Genomic DNA, 19,135 nt, shown 5'->3' on the forward strand with positions numbered 1-19,135 from the left:
TTATACTACCTGTATAATTCTTTGCTCCCCTTTTTCCTGCCCTGTCTGCTCGGTCGTTATAAAGGAATCCAGTATCGGATGATATCCAATATAAATCAACATTTGCATATTTCATAAATCGAGAGTGTAATAAATACCTAATTTCAAACAATAAATATACTCTGGTTATTTTTAAGAAAAGAGCAAACTTTTTTAAAACTGACTGAGAATCAACACAAAAAAGGACATTACGTATCATCATTGATACAAATGTTACATGTCTGTCTGAGTGTGTATGTGTGCGTGCATGATATCTGATTGAATGACACAGTAAACGAATGATGAGCGCTCAATGGCAGCCGTCAGTCGGCTCTACCCAGGTAGGCAGCCTGTTGTGCAAATGATCCTGTGTTTGTAAAGCGCTTAGAACTTGGTCTGCGACCGAGGATAGGCGCTATATAAGTATCCATAGAAATCCATCAATTAATCATTGGTATTTGAACAAGATAAGGATGGTCACTAACTCAGCTGTAAAAACTGAATGTCCCTTACCTAAAAAATATGATTTTTCTCTTTTTAGACTAGGACACAAAAGCAGATCCAGCACTGTTATCATTCAGAACCGAGCCATCAGTGCAAACTTTTAAATAATCATAATAATTTTCTTGTAATTCAATTCTTACAGATGCTGGTATTATATGAGGACATTCTCCTTTTGTTGTGTCAGACGCACATATGTTGACGTTTGTTTTTGTTAACTCCTAGGGAGGAACAGGTGGCACCACTACACGAGGTGCCATATCATGTAAATCAATGTCTTGGGAATGTAGAATATCTGACACATATGTACGAATGGTTTGTAGATTTAAATCAGTTTGTGCGTTGTTGTTTTTGGAAAATCAGTATCAGACCTAATATTAAATTCCTTAAAATCCTCTTCTGTTGTACATCTCCCTATGTATTTAGAACTCAATTTTCTGATTTCATTGAGTGGTAAAATACCCGCAAGCTTGTTGGCTTCGACATCTCAATATGCACAGATGCACCCAAAGCCAGTTTCACAGTTTTACTGTCGATGATTCGGAGCTTCTTTCTAAAAGTCGCCGGAGCGGAAAAGAAGACTTCTTGACCGTAGGTTAATCTTGATCTTACAAGAGAGGTCTCTAAATGTAACATAAACTTGGAGTCTTGTCCCCAAGGAGAGTGACTTACAATTTTTAAGAATTTTAACTTTTAACTGCTTCAGTCGCTATTGAATCAATGTATTTCACTTCAGTTCACTGCGTTGACGGCCACAATCATCAATTTGATTTTTACGCCGTTTTTGTTGGGTTGCGATGAAAGAAAAACAAACTACAGAAAGCGACAGACCTATTAGTGAGGATGAAAACCTAGTCCTACTCTAAGTGGGTTCTCCGGCAGGCTACTATCACTTCACTTTTCGCCCTTCCGAGCTAGCCGGTCCCTTGCTAATCTAAGACAGCAGGGCCCCAAAAATAAATTTAAAAAAACCAAAAGTATTGGGGTAAGAGAGGGGGTGGGGAGGAGGAGGGGGGTGTAGGGGACCTATTATCTAATTAACTACTGACTGGGGGGCACCCTAGACTTAAAGGTGTCCAAGGTGTCTGCTGCTATAGCTGTTTCAGGCAGGTTGTTCCAGTCACGTATCGTTCTGGGGAAGAAGGAATATTGCCTGTATTGGGTTTTACACCGGATTTGGTTGAGCTGGCGGGAATGTTTCTTCCAGTTTAGTAAGCAGGATGCCAAGAAATTTTGTTTCCGACTTGAACAATATTTCACGTCTTCCCCCTAAAATTCGTAGTAATTTGCTAGGATTGAAACCATTATTAAATAGAATCAAGTGAGTTTTTCCTACAGAAAACTCAAAACTGTTCGAGTGCATATAGCAAAACAATCTACCAAGTTCACCCTGAAAAAGTTTTTTTGTTTCTACAGAAAACTCAAAACCGTTCGAGTGCATATAGATATACAACTGATATATCAAGATCACCCTGAAAAAGTATATGTACATAACTGATGTAATGTAGGCTTGTCCTTTTCCTTAAGGATGTCTGAATCCATACAGCGATATCATCAGCATTTTGTGCCAGTTTTGCTGATGATGAAAAATATGTGTGTAAATCATAAAGCATAATGTAAGACAACAGTGGAGAAATAATGCAACCCTGAGGGATTCACATATTTATGGGCCTAGAGGTTGATAAAGTTACTCACACTTTCGCCACTATATATCTTCTACTTAAAAAAAAACCATTTAACATAGTCATAAATATAACCAGACAGACCAATTTGTTTCAGTTTATATAGCAGTCTGCTATGCCACACTTGGTCATAAGCTTTAGTAAGATCGAAGAAGGATGCAAGGATACTTTTTCGCTTGGAAAACTGTTTTTGATTTGTGTAGCGAGACAGGTCAAATGATCAGTTGTAGATCTTCCTTTCCGAAATCCAGTTTGAGCTGACGGAATTATGTTATTTTTGTCACAGTAGAGACAGGTCAGATGATCAGTTGTAGGTCTTCCTTTCCGAAATCCAGTTTGAACTGAGAAAATTATGTTATTTTTGTGACAGTAATATACCATTCTAATATTCACAATTTTCCCCGTGACTTTCCCAGCGAGGGAAGTAACTGAAATTGGTCTATAGCTCGAAGCTTCCGTTCGAGGTTTACCCTGTTTTAGAACAGGAGTTACAAAGGAAGCTTTCCATACCTCAGGGATTTGTCTGCATTGCCAGCACTTTTGAAATAGTGTATGCAATATCATTATCCAGCTTTCTGGTAGATGGTGTAACATGGTGTAAGATACTCCATCCTTACCAACTGACACATTCTTGTAGCTTAACAAATGAATAACATTCTTTAACTGCTGTAACGTTATTTCCGAGTTGATTTTATTATCATTTTGTGGGGTGGGGTCTCTATATTTGTCACTGATTTCTTCTTCCTCACTTGATGTCTTTTGTTCATTTGACAAACTTTCCACACTACCTGTTTTAGAGTACATACAAATTCCCCAGCCTTCTCTTGAGGGGACAGAAACTCTTTATCCTTCGTTTTAATGAGGGTAGTCTTTCAGTACGATGCCTGATTTCATATCTTTCATTTTGGCCCACCCTTTTTTCATATCCTTATGGTCAGATACTTCATTTAGCCAGAACTGTGACCAGTACTGACTTTTTTTCTTGCACTATGACTATTCGCTTTCATTTTTGTGAAGCACATTTCTTTATGAGCAGTTTCTTTTACAACTTTATCAGGTACTTTTCTGTCTTAACCATGCTAGGTATGCTCATTTCTTTGCATTTACAGCCTCTGCACATATATCATTCCACCAAACATTTCCAGAAAACGTGTCACTCCTCTTTGAACCTTTTGGGGGAATAGCTATTTCAGCAGCTCCAATAATTGACTTTTGAAGGTTATTATGAATTTTAAAAAAATCTTCACAAACTATTTCATTTCCCGAAATGTTCATAAGATAAGTTTTGAAACAATTCCCAGTTTGCCTGTTTATAATCAAATTTTGGGATTTCATCTTCTCCACTGTATTTAGATATGGTGCATTCCTTAAAAGACAGCGTGACTGGCACATGATCACTGCCAAACGGATCATCGCCAGAATCCCACTGTACTGAAAAAGTTAGAAATTGTAATATGAAGGTCAGGTCCAGTGCCGATGCTCTATGATGAGCCACATCTGGGATACATGTAATCATCCCATCATTAAGCAAATGTAACGATGAATCAACAATATTTTCAACAAAATCAGGATGAGATACTATTTGACATTCACTATCCTAGAACGGCGCATGGGAATTAACATCTCGTCCTACGACCCATCTTTCTTTTGAACAATTTATTTTTTATTATGCTTATGTGGATCTTTAGTGTAGTAGACCGACGCAAAATGTATGGTTTGATTATCTGAGACATGCGATTTTACAAATGCTGCTGACATCTTTTCGGTATAGTTTGAAATAGGAGACAGATGGACACATGTGTAAACCGCTTTGAACATAAATAGCTGTCAGACAAGATTTTGTCAGAATCCTCGCTTATATGATAAACCTGAGGATAATAATAACCTTTCAGATTCGGTAATTTGTTTTTAGTAATATTTAAGGACTGAAGGAGAATATGATGAAAGTTATTAGGTATGCACACAGATTATCAATATTTGTTGCTATACAGCGGGAGTTCCATTGTAGGACTGATTGATTCCCACATGTTTGTTGCAACTTCTTCTTAGTCATAATCAGATAAAATGATTCGTAGATCAAATATAATTTAGTTAATCCGAATTAAATGAGGATAATGGTAAAGGAAGAAGGACATTATGTAATCGAACACACAATGTGTTCCGGTGATCAACTTGTAGACTAGGTGATGACAAATTTGATAACGATGTCAGGTATCTATCAAGATGATCAAGTGTTGACTTCTCATTTGACGACTTAAGATGGTCGTAACGTAGATTATGTGATGTCGGCTGAGGTGATGATCTCCGACAGGTGGCCAGCATGAAGAGCAGGTGATGTCTTCTCATATGATGACGTCAGGTGGTCGTCTTGTAGAACAGGTAATGTCTCCTCAGGTGACGATGTCAGGTGGTCTTCATGCTGAAACGATGATGTCTCCTCTGATGACGATGTGAGGTGGTCGTCATATTGAATAGATGATGTCTCCTCTGATGACGATGTCAGGTGTACGTCAGGCTGAGAAGATGATGTCTCCTCTGATGACAATGTGAAGTGGTCGTCATACTGAAATTTTTTTTATTAATGATGTCTTCTCTGATGACGATGTCAGGTGGTCATCATGTTGAACAGATGATATCTCCTCTGATGACGATGTCAGGTGGTCGTCATGTTGAACAGATGATATCTCCTCTGATGACGATGTCAGGTGGTCGTTATGTTGAACAGGTCTCCTTTGATGACGATGTCAGTTGGTCATCATGTAGAACAAGATATGTCTTCTGATATGATGGTGTCAGATGGTTGGCATGTAGAACAGGTCATGTCTCCGCAGATGACGATGTCAGGTGCACATCATGTTGAACAGGTGATGTCTCCTCTGATGTCGATGTTAGGTGGGCGTATTGTAGAACAGGTGATGTCTCTTCAGATGATGGTGGCAGATGGTTGTTATGAAGACCAGGTTCTGATAAAGATGACGTGTGAAGGTCATGCAGACTGGATATTTTCTGTTCTGATGATTTTACCACGTAATCACCATATTCATATTTCAACACTGACTTTTCATTGATGACTTCAGTTTCCGTTGATGCACTACCATAATCTACATCAGTCTGTGCAGACTTGGAACAAAGTTTATGATTAGCTTTCAAAACGGCTGCATATGATTTCATTTTTCGAACATGTTTTTGGGTCATCTTCAGCTTTGCCTGTTGAGGTGCTTCTTGAAAAGATATGTAAGTTTGAGATTTCAGTCTGTTCGCTTATCTCGCGCAGATTTTTGCCAGACACCCATGGAAAGCAGCTGAATTGTCTCCTTTGCAGTACAAACAAAATCTTTCACCAGTACATTTGTCTCGAGAATGAGACGACTGTCCACAACTGCTGCATCGAGGAGTCTTGCTGGAACAATATTTTCTTAGTGGGATGTAACAGTTGACAAAAAGTACATCTTCTGATAGAACAATATGGAAATATATTTAACTAAATATTGTCAAAGCTGAGTTTTTCCGGAAGGACATGAAGTTTGAATGTTACTACTGTCCCTGGTTTCCCTTTTCTCAGACAGATCTTCCGGATGTCACTCACGATTGGTATTTTGGAAAGAAGACCAGAATCAACTTCTCGGAAAACTATTCCAGCTGTTTTTTTGGTACAGGCTTTGAAGCTATAACAGAACGCCTGCGACGATGCTCTGTAACAACTTCTTATATTCTCTCTCGTTTTAACACCGTTTTAACGCCAGCTGAACATGAAAGCGATTCCACTTCTCCAACTGCAGACTGGATGACTTTTATTATTTTTTTTTAATATGATAATGCCGTAATTGAAGGGAATCATTTCCCGAATCTAAAAGAAACTGTTCCTCTGTGTTTAACTGATCAGGCGAGGAGGAGGATGGTTGATTCTTGAGATGTACTTGTTTTGAAGGAGTGATTACTCAACAGTTTTAAGAATTTATTAGATAAACAATGCGCTTAGTCAGGCCTTGAGAAAAAAAAATCAAACAAAACAAAACAACAACAACAAAAAAAGAAAAAGAAAAAAAAAGGGTGCGGTGTAGTGTATATGGATTTGTCCGAACGTAGTGACGCCTCCTTGAGCTACTCAGCCTACTGATACTGACAGGTAAACACTGGAAGGATTATGGGTTCAAAGTTAATTTCGCCATTGGAAGTTCGCCATAACATATAGTAATTGCGCACTCAGTCTTATAAAATAAAAACAACATTTTAAAAAGTCCTAAATGTTTAGGCATAAAGCTGATTAAGCCCAAAAGCCGCGACACTTGATATGATATATGTTTATTCTTTCCCCCACTTGAATTCCATCATGCCTATGACGCAAAGCGTAAAGTTACGTCATTGCAAAACGTCATTATATCGGGTTTCAGGAGGACAATTAGAGGAGGCGTGGGGGGACAAAAACAACAAGATACAAACAAAAATTGCACAGATCTGGAAAAAGCAAACACAAGGAGGGCAGGCAAAACAGTAGTTTCGGACCCGTCTCAACTGCAGTGTTTCAGATTCTGGTAGGAGAGCGCCTTTCAAAATCTCGGCCGTCGCTGAGTTACTGCCACGAACACAGCACGGTGCACGATTGAACGCTGTAGCACACTCCCACCGAATACACTGCACAAAAAAACTTCGAAAGTACGTGACCAAAACACAGATGAATGGCGAAAAACATCCTTTTGGCAATGAAAAAAATCTCCAAACATCAGTCGTAAAACTATTTTACGACACAGCTGCTGCTTGACGTAATCCGGCCATGGAAAGATCACTCTCTCTGTGCAGTTTATGTACGTGTGCGCATGCATACTTTTGTTTGGTGTGTGTGTGTATGTGTGTGTCAGTGCCTGTGTGTGAGTGTGTAAAGTGTATTTTGAGAGGTGTAATTTTTCTCGCTTTTTAGTCCACTGGAAAAAAGAGAGAGAGAATCTCTTGCAAAAGAAAGGTGATAAGAAACTGTAGGGAGAGCTGGACAGTACAAGGTCTTCAGAGAAGATGCCCACCTCAGTGAATTGTTAGGGGCTTCGACTTCTTATACACTAAGGGGACTGGGCCGCAGCCAGGTCACGACTCCTGGGTGCACTTGTATTGCCGTCTTTTCCCCCTTTTTTCTGAATTTTTTTTTTTTTTTTTTCCTGTTCCTCAGTAGGTTCGAACCCGCGCCTCCACTGGAGTAGTCGACACTTCAGGTCTGAGACAACGTTTCTGGCAGACGTTTTAGCCACTGAGCTATCGTGCGCCTAGTTTGGGTTAGGAAATTCAATCCTTATGAAGTCTACTTTCATTCCTCCTCGACCAGATCCAGCTGGAACTCTTTTCTGCTGCTTCTAGATCTACCACTGCCTTGAGAGCCCGTGTCCTCTCTCTGCCAGAAATCGACAACTGTTTCCTGAGGCTGTAGGCAGATGCGCCCACAAACCCTCTTCAGATTCTCTTGCTTCCTGAGCGGACACGTTACCTCTAGGCTATCACTCCACTGAACAGCAAAAAGGTTTGGGTGTGTGTGTGTGAGAGAGAGAGAGAGAGAGATCTATGGGAACGCAATGCACACCAGCACACTGAACAACAGAAAGGTGTGTGTGTGTGCTTGTGTGTGCGAGAAAGAGAGAGAGAGAGAGAGAATCTCTGGGAATATAATATTCTTTCCAAAGTATGGGATGGAGCTATCAGGCAAGTAGAAAGAAAAGACAATGAGAGAGATAGAGAGTGTGTTTGTGTGCATGCATGTTTAAGTGAATTGGTGAGCAAGCATATGTGTGTTCATGTGTTTACATGCATGCACATGTGAACACATGAGAAAACATGATCAGTGTGTCTGTGTGTTGCATAAATGGCAACAGACAGAAAGAAGAAATCACACATTTTCCATCACTCATAGAGAACATTTTCTGTCGGTCATAGATAACAAATTGCAGTGAGACTCATATTCCATATTTTCCATCATTTTATTTTGAAAACTGAACACTGAAGCTGCAAATCCTTTCACCAGTAGCAGTATTAACCAACAAATGTAATATGTAAATATTCCAATGGCTGCATCATTATTTTCTTCTTTTTTTCTTCTTCTTCTTTTTTGTTGTTGTTGCCAGTTGGGAAATGTGGTATGCTTTGTTCAAAATGCTCAGGCAAGTAACAAGAAATTACAACTTAAAAAAAAAAGTGAAATGAATAACTCTTTAGCGGCACAACAATCAATATTCAATGAAGATGCAAAACAGGCACAATATATACCATAATCGATTACATGTTCTGAGCTTATATGAATGACAATAAACCATTTTTGTATTATTTATTCTGGTCACTGTATCACATGGCGGAGCTGTAGCCTTGTGGTAAGGCACCTGGCAAGGAAGCAAGTATCCACACGTTCAAGTCCCATATACAATCAGTATTTTATTTTACATTCCCAACTACAATAGAACTTGAGTGGTGGTCTGGATGCTAGTCTTTTGGATGGGACAGTAAGTCATGGTCTGATGTACACCATGTATTTAGTGCATGCAAAAGAACCCATGGCAACAAAATGATTGTGCTTGGCAAAATTCTGTAGAAAAATTCTCTTTGATAGTAAAAAATTACTCTTGAAGGCAGGAGAAAAAAAAAAGAGAAAAAAATTCACACAGAAAAATATGTTGTGACATAAATACTAGATGAAAACACAAAAAAATTCTTTCACTGACAACTTGTTGCTGTTACTAGTAGCCTGTGAACTGAAAACAAACAGATTAAGGATTGATCAAGAACAAAGGCTGAAACGTGACTTCACAGAACAACTCCGGTGTCCACTAACATTTTTTTTTCCAGTAAAATACATTGGAGGGTTTTTGTTCTTGTTTAATGCTTTTGTTGTTGTTGCTGATGTTTTCCACTGTTTTTTTTTCATTTCCAAATCATTCATTCACTCTCTTTTGTTCTGAAACATTTTTAATGACCAACAGACAAAAAGCCACACCAAACTTTAAATACACAATATCCTATGTTTTCTCAAGCAGTTTTGGGTGTTTAGAAAAATTTTTTTTATAGGTTTAACAGCAAGCAGTCCAAATGCACTGCACTGCAAAAGATAACAATTATTACATATATATATATATATTAAAAAAAAAAAAATTTTAAGCAAAAAAAAAAAAAAAAAAAAGAAAAAAAAAAAAAAAGAAAAGAAAAGCAGGAGACAAGATCTGGTTAGGAGTGAACAAATTTAGAACATGCCTCACCACTGCATAAAACCAACATCCTGTTCAGGTCTTGAATGTTTTGCATTTAATACAATTGTGAAAAGCATCATTTTGTGTTCTCAGTGCATACCATCTGTCAGTGATCTGTGCACAGCAAGTACGAAGAAAAACAACAACTGCAAACAAAAACACACCCATAACCGTACTGTGTGATTGAACGAGATAATCAAATTGCACCTGAATTACACCATTGTTGATAGGCCTGCACCTGCTTCCAATAATATTTCACATACAATACAACATGGCAACAAGACATGAAGGTGAAATCCCACCCCACAAAACCCCATCCCTCCCCTTTGCAGTCTTTTGGGAAGAGGACAGCAGAGGTGCTTTACCAACACACAGGCTATCCCTGGATTGTCAGGCATGATCATATCCTGATGCTTGTATTAAAACATGCATCAATATAGCCACATCTTTCATGCTGAGGTGAAATGCTCCCATTCCGTATGCCACTGTATCCATGTTCTGACTATACACAGAACCATCTAAAACAAAGACAAACATTTGAGAAATCCCTCCCCCATATTCCTCACTTGACTTATCTAACTCTCCTTAATTATGCAGTGCATGAAGAAAAGAGTTTTAGATCCTTGGTTATCACAAACAACCTACATTTACTCTGGTTCAGCACAACAGATAGCAACATAAATATATTTCCAGTTCTCCTATCCCCTGTGAATTTCTTGCCATTCTGAACAGTTTGGTAAACAAACACAAACAAATAAACAAACAAAAATCATCATAGGGTTATCTAAATCAATCATCTTTTCAATCCCCAGGACAAGATATACGTACACACACACACACACACACACACACACACACATATATATATATGCCTGAATCCCCTTCAACTGAATGCATATGCAGATGATAAATGAGCACTTAAAGATCCAGTCAGCTATCTGTGGGCGATAGAAACATATAATCATATATAACCAGTATGCACTACTCAAGAAAATTAGAATATGGCTGCATGAACAGCAGGGTAAAAAAAACTTTTGTATATACTGTAAAAGCCAATCCACGGTATCAAGTGAATGTGGGAGTCACAATCTATGAATACAGAGGAAGGACTTTTTTCATTTACTGATTTTGGAACTGTCAGGCCTGTGTGTGTTTAGTGTCATTAAAGGGAGACTCCCATGCCTGAACAGCAGGGTAAAAAAAACAACTTTTGTATATACTGTAAAAGCAAATCCACAGTATCAAGTGAATGTGGGAGTCACAATCTATGAATGCAGAGAAAGGACTTTTTTCATTCACTGATTTAGGAACTGTCAGGCCTGTGTGTGTTTAGTGTCATTAAAGGGAGACTCCCATGCCCGTTTCATCAATGGAGAAGAACAAACCCCAGAAAGGTTCAGCAGAAATAACACACATAGTTCACCCTGGTTAGTCAGTTTTCACACATTGAAAATATTACCTTAGCTTGCAGCAGTCAAATTTTGGTCCGCCACACAATAAGTGAAAAGCAACAGCCACATTCAGCAGAGTTAATCCGTCACCTGCTTGCTCCTGGTGACATAAACTGTTTTGAGTTCATATATAATGGTAATATTTCCCACCTGCTACATGCGTCATTCTCCCCACTGAAATGTAATTCATTAGCAGCCTGATCAATGCCATAGTCACACAGTGCCAAACCATGCAGAACAACCTGCACGGATGGCATAAACGCTGAAACAATACTGCGATGCATTGCAGTGCAATGGTATAATCAGTAATGGAAGAACATAATTTTACAACCATACTCATGTTGGCTTGAGCTGGTTTTGTACACAAACCATAACAAGACAGAGTTTACTGTTTCCTGGGTAAACATGAGTTAAACAAATAGCACATACCAGACATCTTTTTTCCAATGCTGTTCAGTTTTCATTTGCCATTACACAATTAACAAATCATCTCTTTGCATAATCAAATAAAAATGAACACAGAAAAAATAAATGTTAAAGAAAATACTTAAAAACTATGCTTTTGAACAATTCACTTGCAATGCGGGTGCAATGATTTAAAGCACAAAGGTGCACATCTATCACCTGCTTTTACAGATCTTTCTCACAGAAGCACAACCTGCCAATGTACAGTTTATTTCTGTAAAATTTGCCAGCCATTTTAACCATTCCAGTTTTTAAATAAAACTAAGTAAAAGCATACACAAAAAAATGTAAATCCCTACGGAGGGATTCCATAAGCAGATTTTATTTTAGTCTGTAAAATGAATATTCAGGAGTATGTAAATCATCAACAGTACAATTTAAAACAAAAATATCTATTTTGGGCCAAAAGTAAACATGTATATATGCAATCCTGAACAAAAGTAGTAACAACAAAAAAAGAAAAAAAGCATGAACAGTTCTTTAAATACTCATATCAGGTAGAATTTATATAAAACAGTGTTATGCCCTATGAAACAGGTAACATGTTTTCCACCTGATTACAGTTGGAAGTCCCAGAGGTAGCCCCACTTCAGACATCCACAGATCAGCCACAGAGAACAATGATAATTAGTCAGCACAATCCTCTCATCATCAGAAATGAAAGGAATTCAAGGACACCATAACAGTAATACTGAAGACCATGTGCACGAAACAATACACCACTGATCAAAACCCACCACTGATCAAACATTCATATTTTAATCACCTGCAAGTTTGCTTTGAGTCGTGATATTATTCCATCAAACTGGATTTTGCATTCATATTGTAAGGAAGAACATTAGTTGTAAGGCTTAACAAATGGACTTACAACACACAAACCAAGACAACAACAAACAAAACTCAGCAGTTTGAGTCTGAACTTTCGTCTCATAACAGCTAAATAATCCAAAGCTGCTTTCTCTGCTGATGTTTGTCAATGTTCTGCTCCATTACAGTCATCATGAAAAACTCAAAGATGATTTTTAAAGCTTTTTTGCAGCCAGAAATAAAATGGTGGTGAGTATGGGGAAAGGGGGTGGGTGGGGTGGGGGTACACTGCCACCAATCAAACAAGCCAGAACTGAACAAGTGCATTCTTAATCTTCCTACCTCTTCCATTCTTGATTCTCTCTCTCTCTCTCTCTTCTTTTCATTTTCCTTTTACTCATTCCCCCTTCCCATTTCCTTTATCAATCTCTCATATCTCTCTCTCCCCCTCCTCCACAACCCCTCTAAAATGAAATAAGTTCAATGTGGTGACTTCCTTCTTTTGTTCTAAAAGCAATTTCACCAAATGACCACAATAATAAAAGAATAACGACCAAAGTACTTTTTAACAGCTTATTCATTCACCAGCAAAGGGGGTCTGACCTTACTTTTTAGCAAACAGATGGCAATGAACAAGTGCCAAATGTTGTCTACAACTAGACTGACTGAAACGGCAGTTGATAATCTGACTGCAAGTGGGAGAATGTTAACAATGTTATCTTATTAGCAGCGAGTGTGTGCACTCGGCTCACAGATCAGACTGATGCGTACCCTGGTGACATCAATACTCATGTATGCATGTGAATCGTGGACCTTAACAGCTGAAATAGAAAAGAGAATACAGTCCACTGAGATGAGATGCTTTTGAAGACTCCTGGGCATCTCCTACAAAGATCATATCACGAACGAAGAAGTTCGAAACAGAATCAGGCAAGTCATTGGGCCCTACGAAGACCTGTTGACCTTGGTCAAGAGACGCATGCTCAAATGGTATGGCCATGTCATGAGATCATCAAGGCTTGCCAAGACATTCCTGCAGGGCACAGTGCAAGGAGGGAGAAGGAGAGGCAGACAGAGGAAGAGATGGGAGGACAACATTCCAGAATGGACGGGCTTGAGGTTGAGTGATACAATCAGGAGGTCAGAAAACCGAGAGGATTGGAGGATGCTGGTTGCCAGATCACCTGTGGCGCCCCAACAGTCCACAAGACTACGGGATAAGTGAAGGTGAAGGTGAAGGTGTGCTTTTAAAAAGAAGAACACACAAAGCATCAACAATGCACAACTCTATTTATATGATCATTAATATGTGAAATGTACTTTAAACAACAACAAATAAGTACCTATCAACTGGGTACTAAAATACCTCATTTTTCTACCCTGACTTAGTGACAATAACAGTTAGGTTAGGCAGGCCTAACTGTGACCGAACCAGTCAAAGCGACCAGCTCAACCTGTAAATTGTACAGATAACAGGTTGTACGATCATCAAATACAGATCTTCTGTTTTAGAAAGATTTCCCCAATCGGTTGCATCAAGAAAAGTTTGTTCGTCCACTCCTTTTTTTCAAAGTTTTTTCAATGGTTGAAACAGCAGGGGTGCCTGAGGTTAAATGTGATGGGGCAGGTCTAATTGCAAATGATGGGTCTGGGTACACATGGACAATTAAACAAAAGCAGGTCTTGAACTCATTAGACATAACATATTATTGAAACATCGCACCAGACTGTTGTATTGTTGGTTTTGATTACACATGCACACACACATACAAAAACACATTTGAACACATACACCCCACACCACACACAAACACACCCTTTTGAGAGCACTCAGTAACTGTGCAGCATCGTTCGTAAATAGACTCATGTCAAAATATCCTATGATCTAATTGCAAACCACACTATTTCGGAGATTCCTAACAAAAATGATGTTCTGATCTGTCATCAACATGCTTTCTTAAATTCTCCCAGCACTTGTAATGCACAATTCATTCAACATATCCAGTCAATCCAGTCAAATAAGCTATTTTAAACTGTGTCAAAGTTCAAGTCATGCTATTTGCTTCCCTTGATTCTGGGATTATGAGAGCACATTTGTGAACTTGGTATGCACTAGTGTGCGAAAAGAAAAAAGCGCATGGAAATAGCCAGAATAGGTGATGTTTGACTGGTTCTTGGAAATGGATATTCATTAAGGTATCAGAATGAGGTCAAAGCAGATGTTAAATTGTGAAATGTGTGTGGTGAGAATGCTTCGAATTGGGGTGGTACACAGACCGTTCACAATTACATGCTGTTTGCCATTAGGCCTACCTACCCTAATTATACACTATCTTCCCTCTCCCTCTCTCTGTAATACCCACTGCTTTAATAAGCACCATCCCACACACACACACACACACACACACACACACACACAGCTATCCCCCTCCCCCAAAACATGATACTATTAATTATCTATCTATGCACACCAAATTCTGAGTAGTCTGGACATAGTGAAGAAACTTACAGAAGATCAAGCTCACAAGGAATCTATCTAGTTTTGAAAAAGAAACTGACACACACACACACACACACACACGCACGCACACACACACACACACACACACACACACACAGAGAACATATGAAATAGTAGACTAAGGAATGTCTCCATGAACTGGCAGAAAACCTTGTTCTGGAAAATCCATCCAGTCACATACTGATACAGGTTATTACCTTTTGTGCACACAACACTGTTTGCTTATCAACAATCAATAAATCAAAATCATAGATATATGCATAATTGTATCAGCAGATACCATCAACTCAACAATTTTGATATAACGATATCGCACACATGCATGCGCGCTAAGACTATATGGTAAAACGTCATAACACACTGATAAATTGTTAGCAGATTGTTATCTATCTTGAAATAATATTGTGAAAAGACAAAGGGAATATATGCCACTGAGATATTATTTAAGATATTTACGAAAGTAGCACTGGGGTAATGCTTTACAGACATGAGTTAGCATAACTATAAGCAACAAAGACGGCAGTTTAAAATATCATTATGCTTTAAATACTAGTTATAGAGCCTTTGACTTTGTTGAACCTTTTGTGAATTGCTATTGAAAACCAGGAACTGGTTTTTGTTTGAAAAACATATTTGCTTGCTTGCTTCTTTTTCAGTGGGATCAGGAATAGGGTATATGGGAGAAAGTTGAAGTTTGGGTGCTAGGAAGACAAAAATGAGTAAATGACATACATGATGCATTCTAGTTCTACTGAAATTGAAGGTAAGAACTTACTGCTGAATACAGGGGTGAACAGGAGCCAGTAGTCAGCAGTAGAACGTTTAGCTCAGCCTTTACTCTGACAATGATTAATCAAACAGGTTCAGTCTACATAGATCATGATAATGCATTTTTGCTGCTAATTGAGACTTGTCTCAATGTTGCATTGATGAATCTGCGCTTTTGTAACTGGTTTTACAAAAGACATAAAAGGTACACATAGTCCCAATAATAACCAACCTGAAGGATCTCAGCTTAAGTGCCCACAAGATAACCAAACTCTCTAAGTCAGAAAATGTTCTCTTTCACTGCATTATCAGGAAGGCCTACTCTGTTACTTTATGTAAAAGTGAACTCAGATCCAAAGAAAAATGGAAGAAAATCACATCAATGCATGTTGGACATGTACCTTTCTTCAAGAAAACATTTCATGTGTTGTGGCTACCTTCTATTAGTTCTATTATTAAAATTTGAGTGAAGGTCCAAATGAAAGTAACCCAAACATATTATTTGGTAATGCACAGTTCACATGCTCATTCACATACACACACTCTCTCTCTCTGAGTCTCTCTCTCTCTCTTCCTTCAGTCGTAATATAATAATAATCTAAACCATGCTTCCAAATCAACACACACGCACAAACACAAATAAAGCAAAGTCACAACAGGTAAAAAAAAAAAATTATCAACAGATTTGAGACTGATAATATGACAGAAATACAGATCTGTGTAAAAAACAGAAATAAGTCAGCTTCACTTGCTAACTTTATCAGCAGCTATATTTTCCAACAGGGTTCGAATTTCAACAGCAGAGTCCCATCCAATCACAGTGGCTGTTACTTTCTGTCTTGCTTCACTTGGCTTCCGCCTCATTTTCTCTAGCTTCTTCCATAGGCTGAAGCCTTTTCTGGCCAGGAGGTAGTCCTCCGCCTTCAGTGTCAGCCCTGGACACAGGTCGTTGGAGCCATCCCCAATGTAGATGACGTGGGAATAAGACACACCCTCCTTCAGACGCTGCTTGATGTGCTCTTGGAGTATGTGGCCCTTACACATGTTGACTGTACTCAGTGGACACCAGTCCTGGGTGTGGTACCTCTCAATCACCAAGCATCCATCTGAGTTGTATTCAGCAGGGTTCGTGAAGATGTGAGACACCAGGCCACTCAAGTTGTTGTGTTCCAACACGTAACTGATGAAGACAGAGTTAGCGTCTGAGATGATGATGGTGTCATACTGACCTGCCACCAGTCCTATATGATCAAACAGTTCACGCATGCCTGGAGCCAAGGCTAAGTTCTCCACATGCTGCTTGATGTCTGTGGCTGATACACCCTGCTTGTGAAGGTGCTGGAACACTGCTCCCATGTACTCCGTCCACTTATCGCCCTTCTCCAGGGACTGGACATACTGCGGCATATCTCCAGGGGAAAGGTCTCGGACTGTGACATCCACATTGTCCTCAATCAGAGTGTGGTCAAAGTCAAATACCAGCAGGATTTGGCCTGCCTGCTGCCCGTTTGCCATCTGCCTGTCAACAAAGTATTCATGATCAGCTCAAAGTGTGTTAATATCACAGATATCCAAGATCTTGAAAACTGATACGGCAAAGATGACAGCAAGAGAGAAAAAGCAAAAAAAATGTTGAAAACATGAGAGAGACAGAGAGTGGGAGTGAGAGATCCAAGAGACGCTGGGAGAAAGGAACAAGAGAGAGTATGGAGGAGGGAGACACATGACTGAAAACAGATCATGGCTGCAGGGTTAAGTTACAATAAAAATTTCTAAAACTTCTGAATTTTCATACAGCTAATCAATATTCCATGATGCTTTATTTCCAGTCAATAATTTTTTGAAAAAGAGAGTTGAGATTTGGCTGCCTGAATCAAAATAAACAATTGGACTCTGACAGTCAAAATTAGTTGTTTTTTTATGCCATGTCAACCAATAAGTTTAAAATGAGAGAATGATTTACATACAACATGAGACAGTCCATGCTTTCTGGGGGCATAGTTATTTAAGCATGGCTGGTGTTTGGGCTTTTTTCTTATTTTCTTTTTTATATCACTGTGCAATTCAATGGCGGTCAGATATTTCTCACTGTGCACCTAGCTTTATGGAATTTTCTGACAGAAAAGACTATCAATAATGCCAGCAAACTCTGCAGAAGAAACACAATAAACAATGCTACCATATATGTCAGACAATGCTCAATACCTAGTGGTTTTTTGGAACCAAAGCAACTGCAGATGACACCATGTGCAACAAAATAATCAAGAAGGAAGCAGACCAGCACACAGTCCAAGAAGACCTAGTCTTCCTTACTCTCTGGGAGACACAGTGGGCCATGCGATTCCACCCGTAAAAGTGATCCACCTTGAGTGTCAGTCAAAAGAGGAAAAAGATTGTACCAAACTACCAACTCCAAGGCCATCCACTGGAAAACATCAACACCACAAAATATCTTGGTGTGAACATCCAAGATGACCTATGCTGGGGATCCCACATCAATTATGCAACCAACAAAGCCAACAACCAAAGGCTTTCTTCAGAGCAACCTCAAGATAGGAAACAAGACGACGAAGGAAACTCCATACAAAGCCCATGTTTGACCTATCCTTGATCGAGTATGCTTTGTCTGTGTGGGATCTTTATATAGCCAGTAACATCCAGGCCATCGAAAAGGTCCAGTACCGAGCAACAAGATGGGTCATTAACTGACATTGACAGATGTCTTGTGTCAACTCCACCCTTAGTTCCCTCAACTGGTACCTCCTAGGTCAGACAAAAGAACCTCACCTGGAGATGCTCTTCAAGTTCCACCATGGTCTCATCTCTATCAACTCAGTCTGCCTACCAAGACCATCAGACAGCAGGATGAGCACCAGAAAAAACAACATCTGCAACTACGACATCCCTGCCTGGAGGACGCAGTACAGACAGATGTCCTTCTTCCCCCGCACCATCATGGAATGGAACACATTGCCCCTGGAAGTTGTCACAGCTGAGTTGCTGGACTGTTTCAAGTCCAGACTGGCCTCCTGTCTGTGACACAACAGAGTAGACTTAACCCATCCCCATCCCCTCCACTAACCCCCAACACTCATGTTTGTTCCCCACCCACCCCCCGCCCCCCCACGTGTCCCCGGCCCCAGCAAGCCCTTCCACCCCCACACTTTTTATTATTTTCCTTTTTCTTGCTGGTAAGTAGTGTCGTAGAAGGCTAGTGCTGGGCCGGTCGGCTGCCGGATTGGCTTTGCTGGAGATGCGAACATTCCAGTGGACTGCGTCCCATCTCTCCTACCAGTTAATAGCACATCCCTCAGTAACCCAGCTAAATTGCGCCCATCGGCAACCTCCCACAATACGAATGTTTTCATCAACATACTAACATTGGCCGTCAAGTGGAAGAAGTAGAAGATGAGAACTGTGGTTGCTCTTGGCTTTGCAGACTGCACTTCGTCTTTGGTACAGTTATGGTTAAATTGTTCCTTGGCCGCTGAACGGGGAAAACACACATCAATTTTCGTAAGTTTATTCGGCAGGCATTCGTACCTGATAGGAGGGCTGGAGACTGTAGTTTCAGCATGAACACAGCAGAGATCTCGTCCCATGGACTGAATGCAGCAGCCAGCAGCTGTGAACGACTTTGGCTCAAGGCCTCCAGTGCAAAGTGGTTGTTTGGAGTTATTGTTCTTTTCTCCTGACGGAAATGACGTC

The 19,135-nt window shown here is 39.6% G+C and overlaps 1 protein-coding gene across 2 annotated transcripts; it reads right to left on the reverse strand.

Moving 5' to 3' along the window:
- Positions 1-10,256: 10,256 nt before the first annotated feature.
- On the reverse strand, positions 10,257-19,076 carry LOC143275814 (pyridoxal phosphate phosphatase PHOSPHO2-like). 2 transcript variants are annotated; one of them, XM_076580095.1, is made up of 2 exons: positions 18,971-19,076; positions 10,257-16,946 (listed from the first exon to the last, which is right to left on the reverse strand). In XM_076580095.1, exons 1-2 carry the CDS (start codon positions 19,027-19,029, stop codon positions 16,172-16,174), a joined length of 834 nt encoding a protein of 277 aa, XP_076436210.1. In that variant the 5' UTR covers positions 19,030-19,076; the 3' UTR covers positions 10,257-16,171. The 2 variants fall into 2 exon arrangements, with proteins under 2 accessions (XP_076436210.1, XP_076436217.1); XM_076580102.1 differs by having other exon boundaries at positions 10,257-16,942; positions 18,971-19,075.
- Between the last annotated feature and the right edge of the window lie 59 nt (positions 19,077-19,135).

The sequence above is a fragment of the Babylonia areolata genome, chromosome 2 (assembly GCF_041734735.1).
Source record: "Babylonia areolata isolate BAREFJ2019XMU chromosome 2, ASM4173473v1, whole genome shotgun sequence".
Lineage (NCBI taxonomy): Eukaryota > Metazoa > Mollusca > Gastropoda > Neogastropoda > Buccinidae > Babylonia > Babylonia areolata.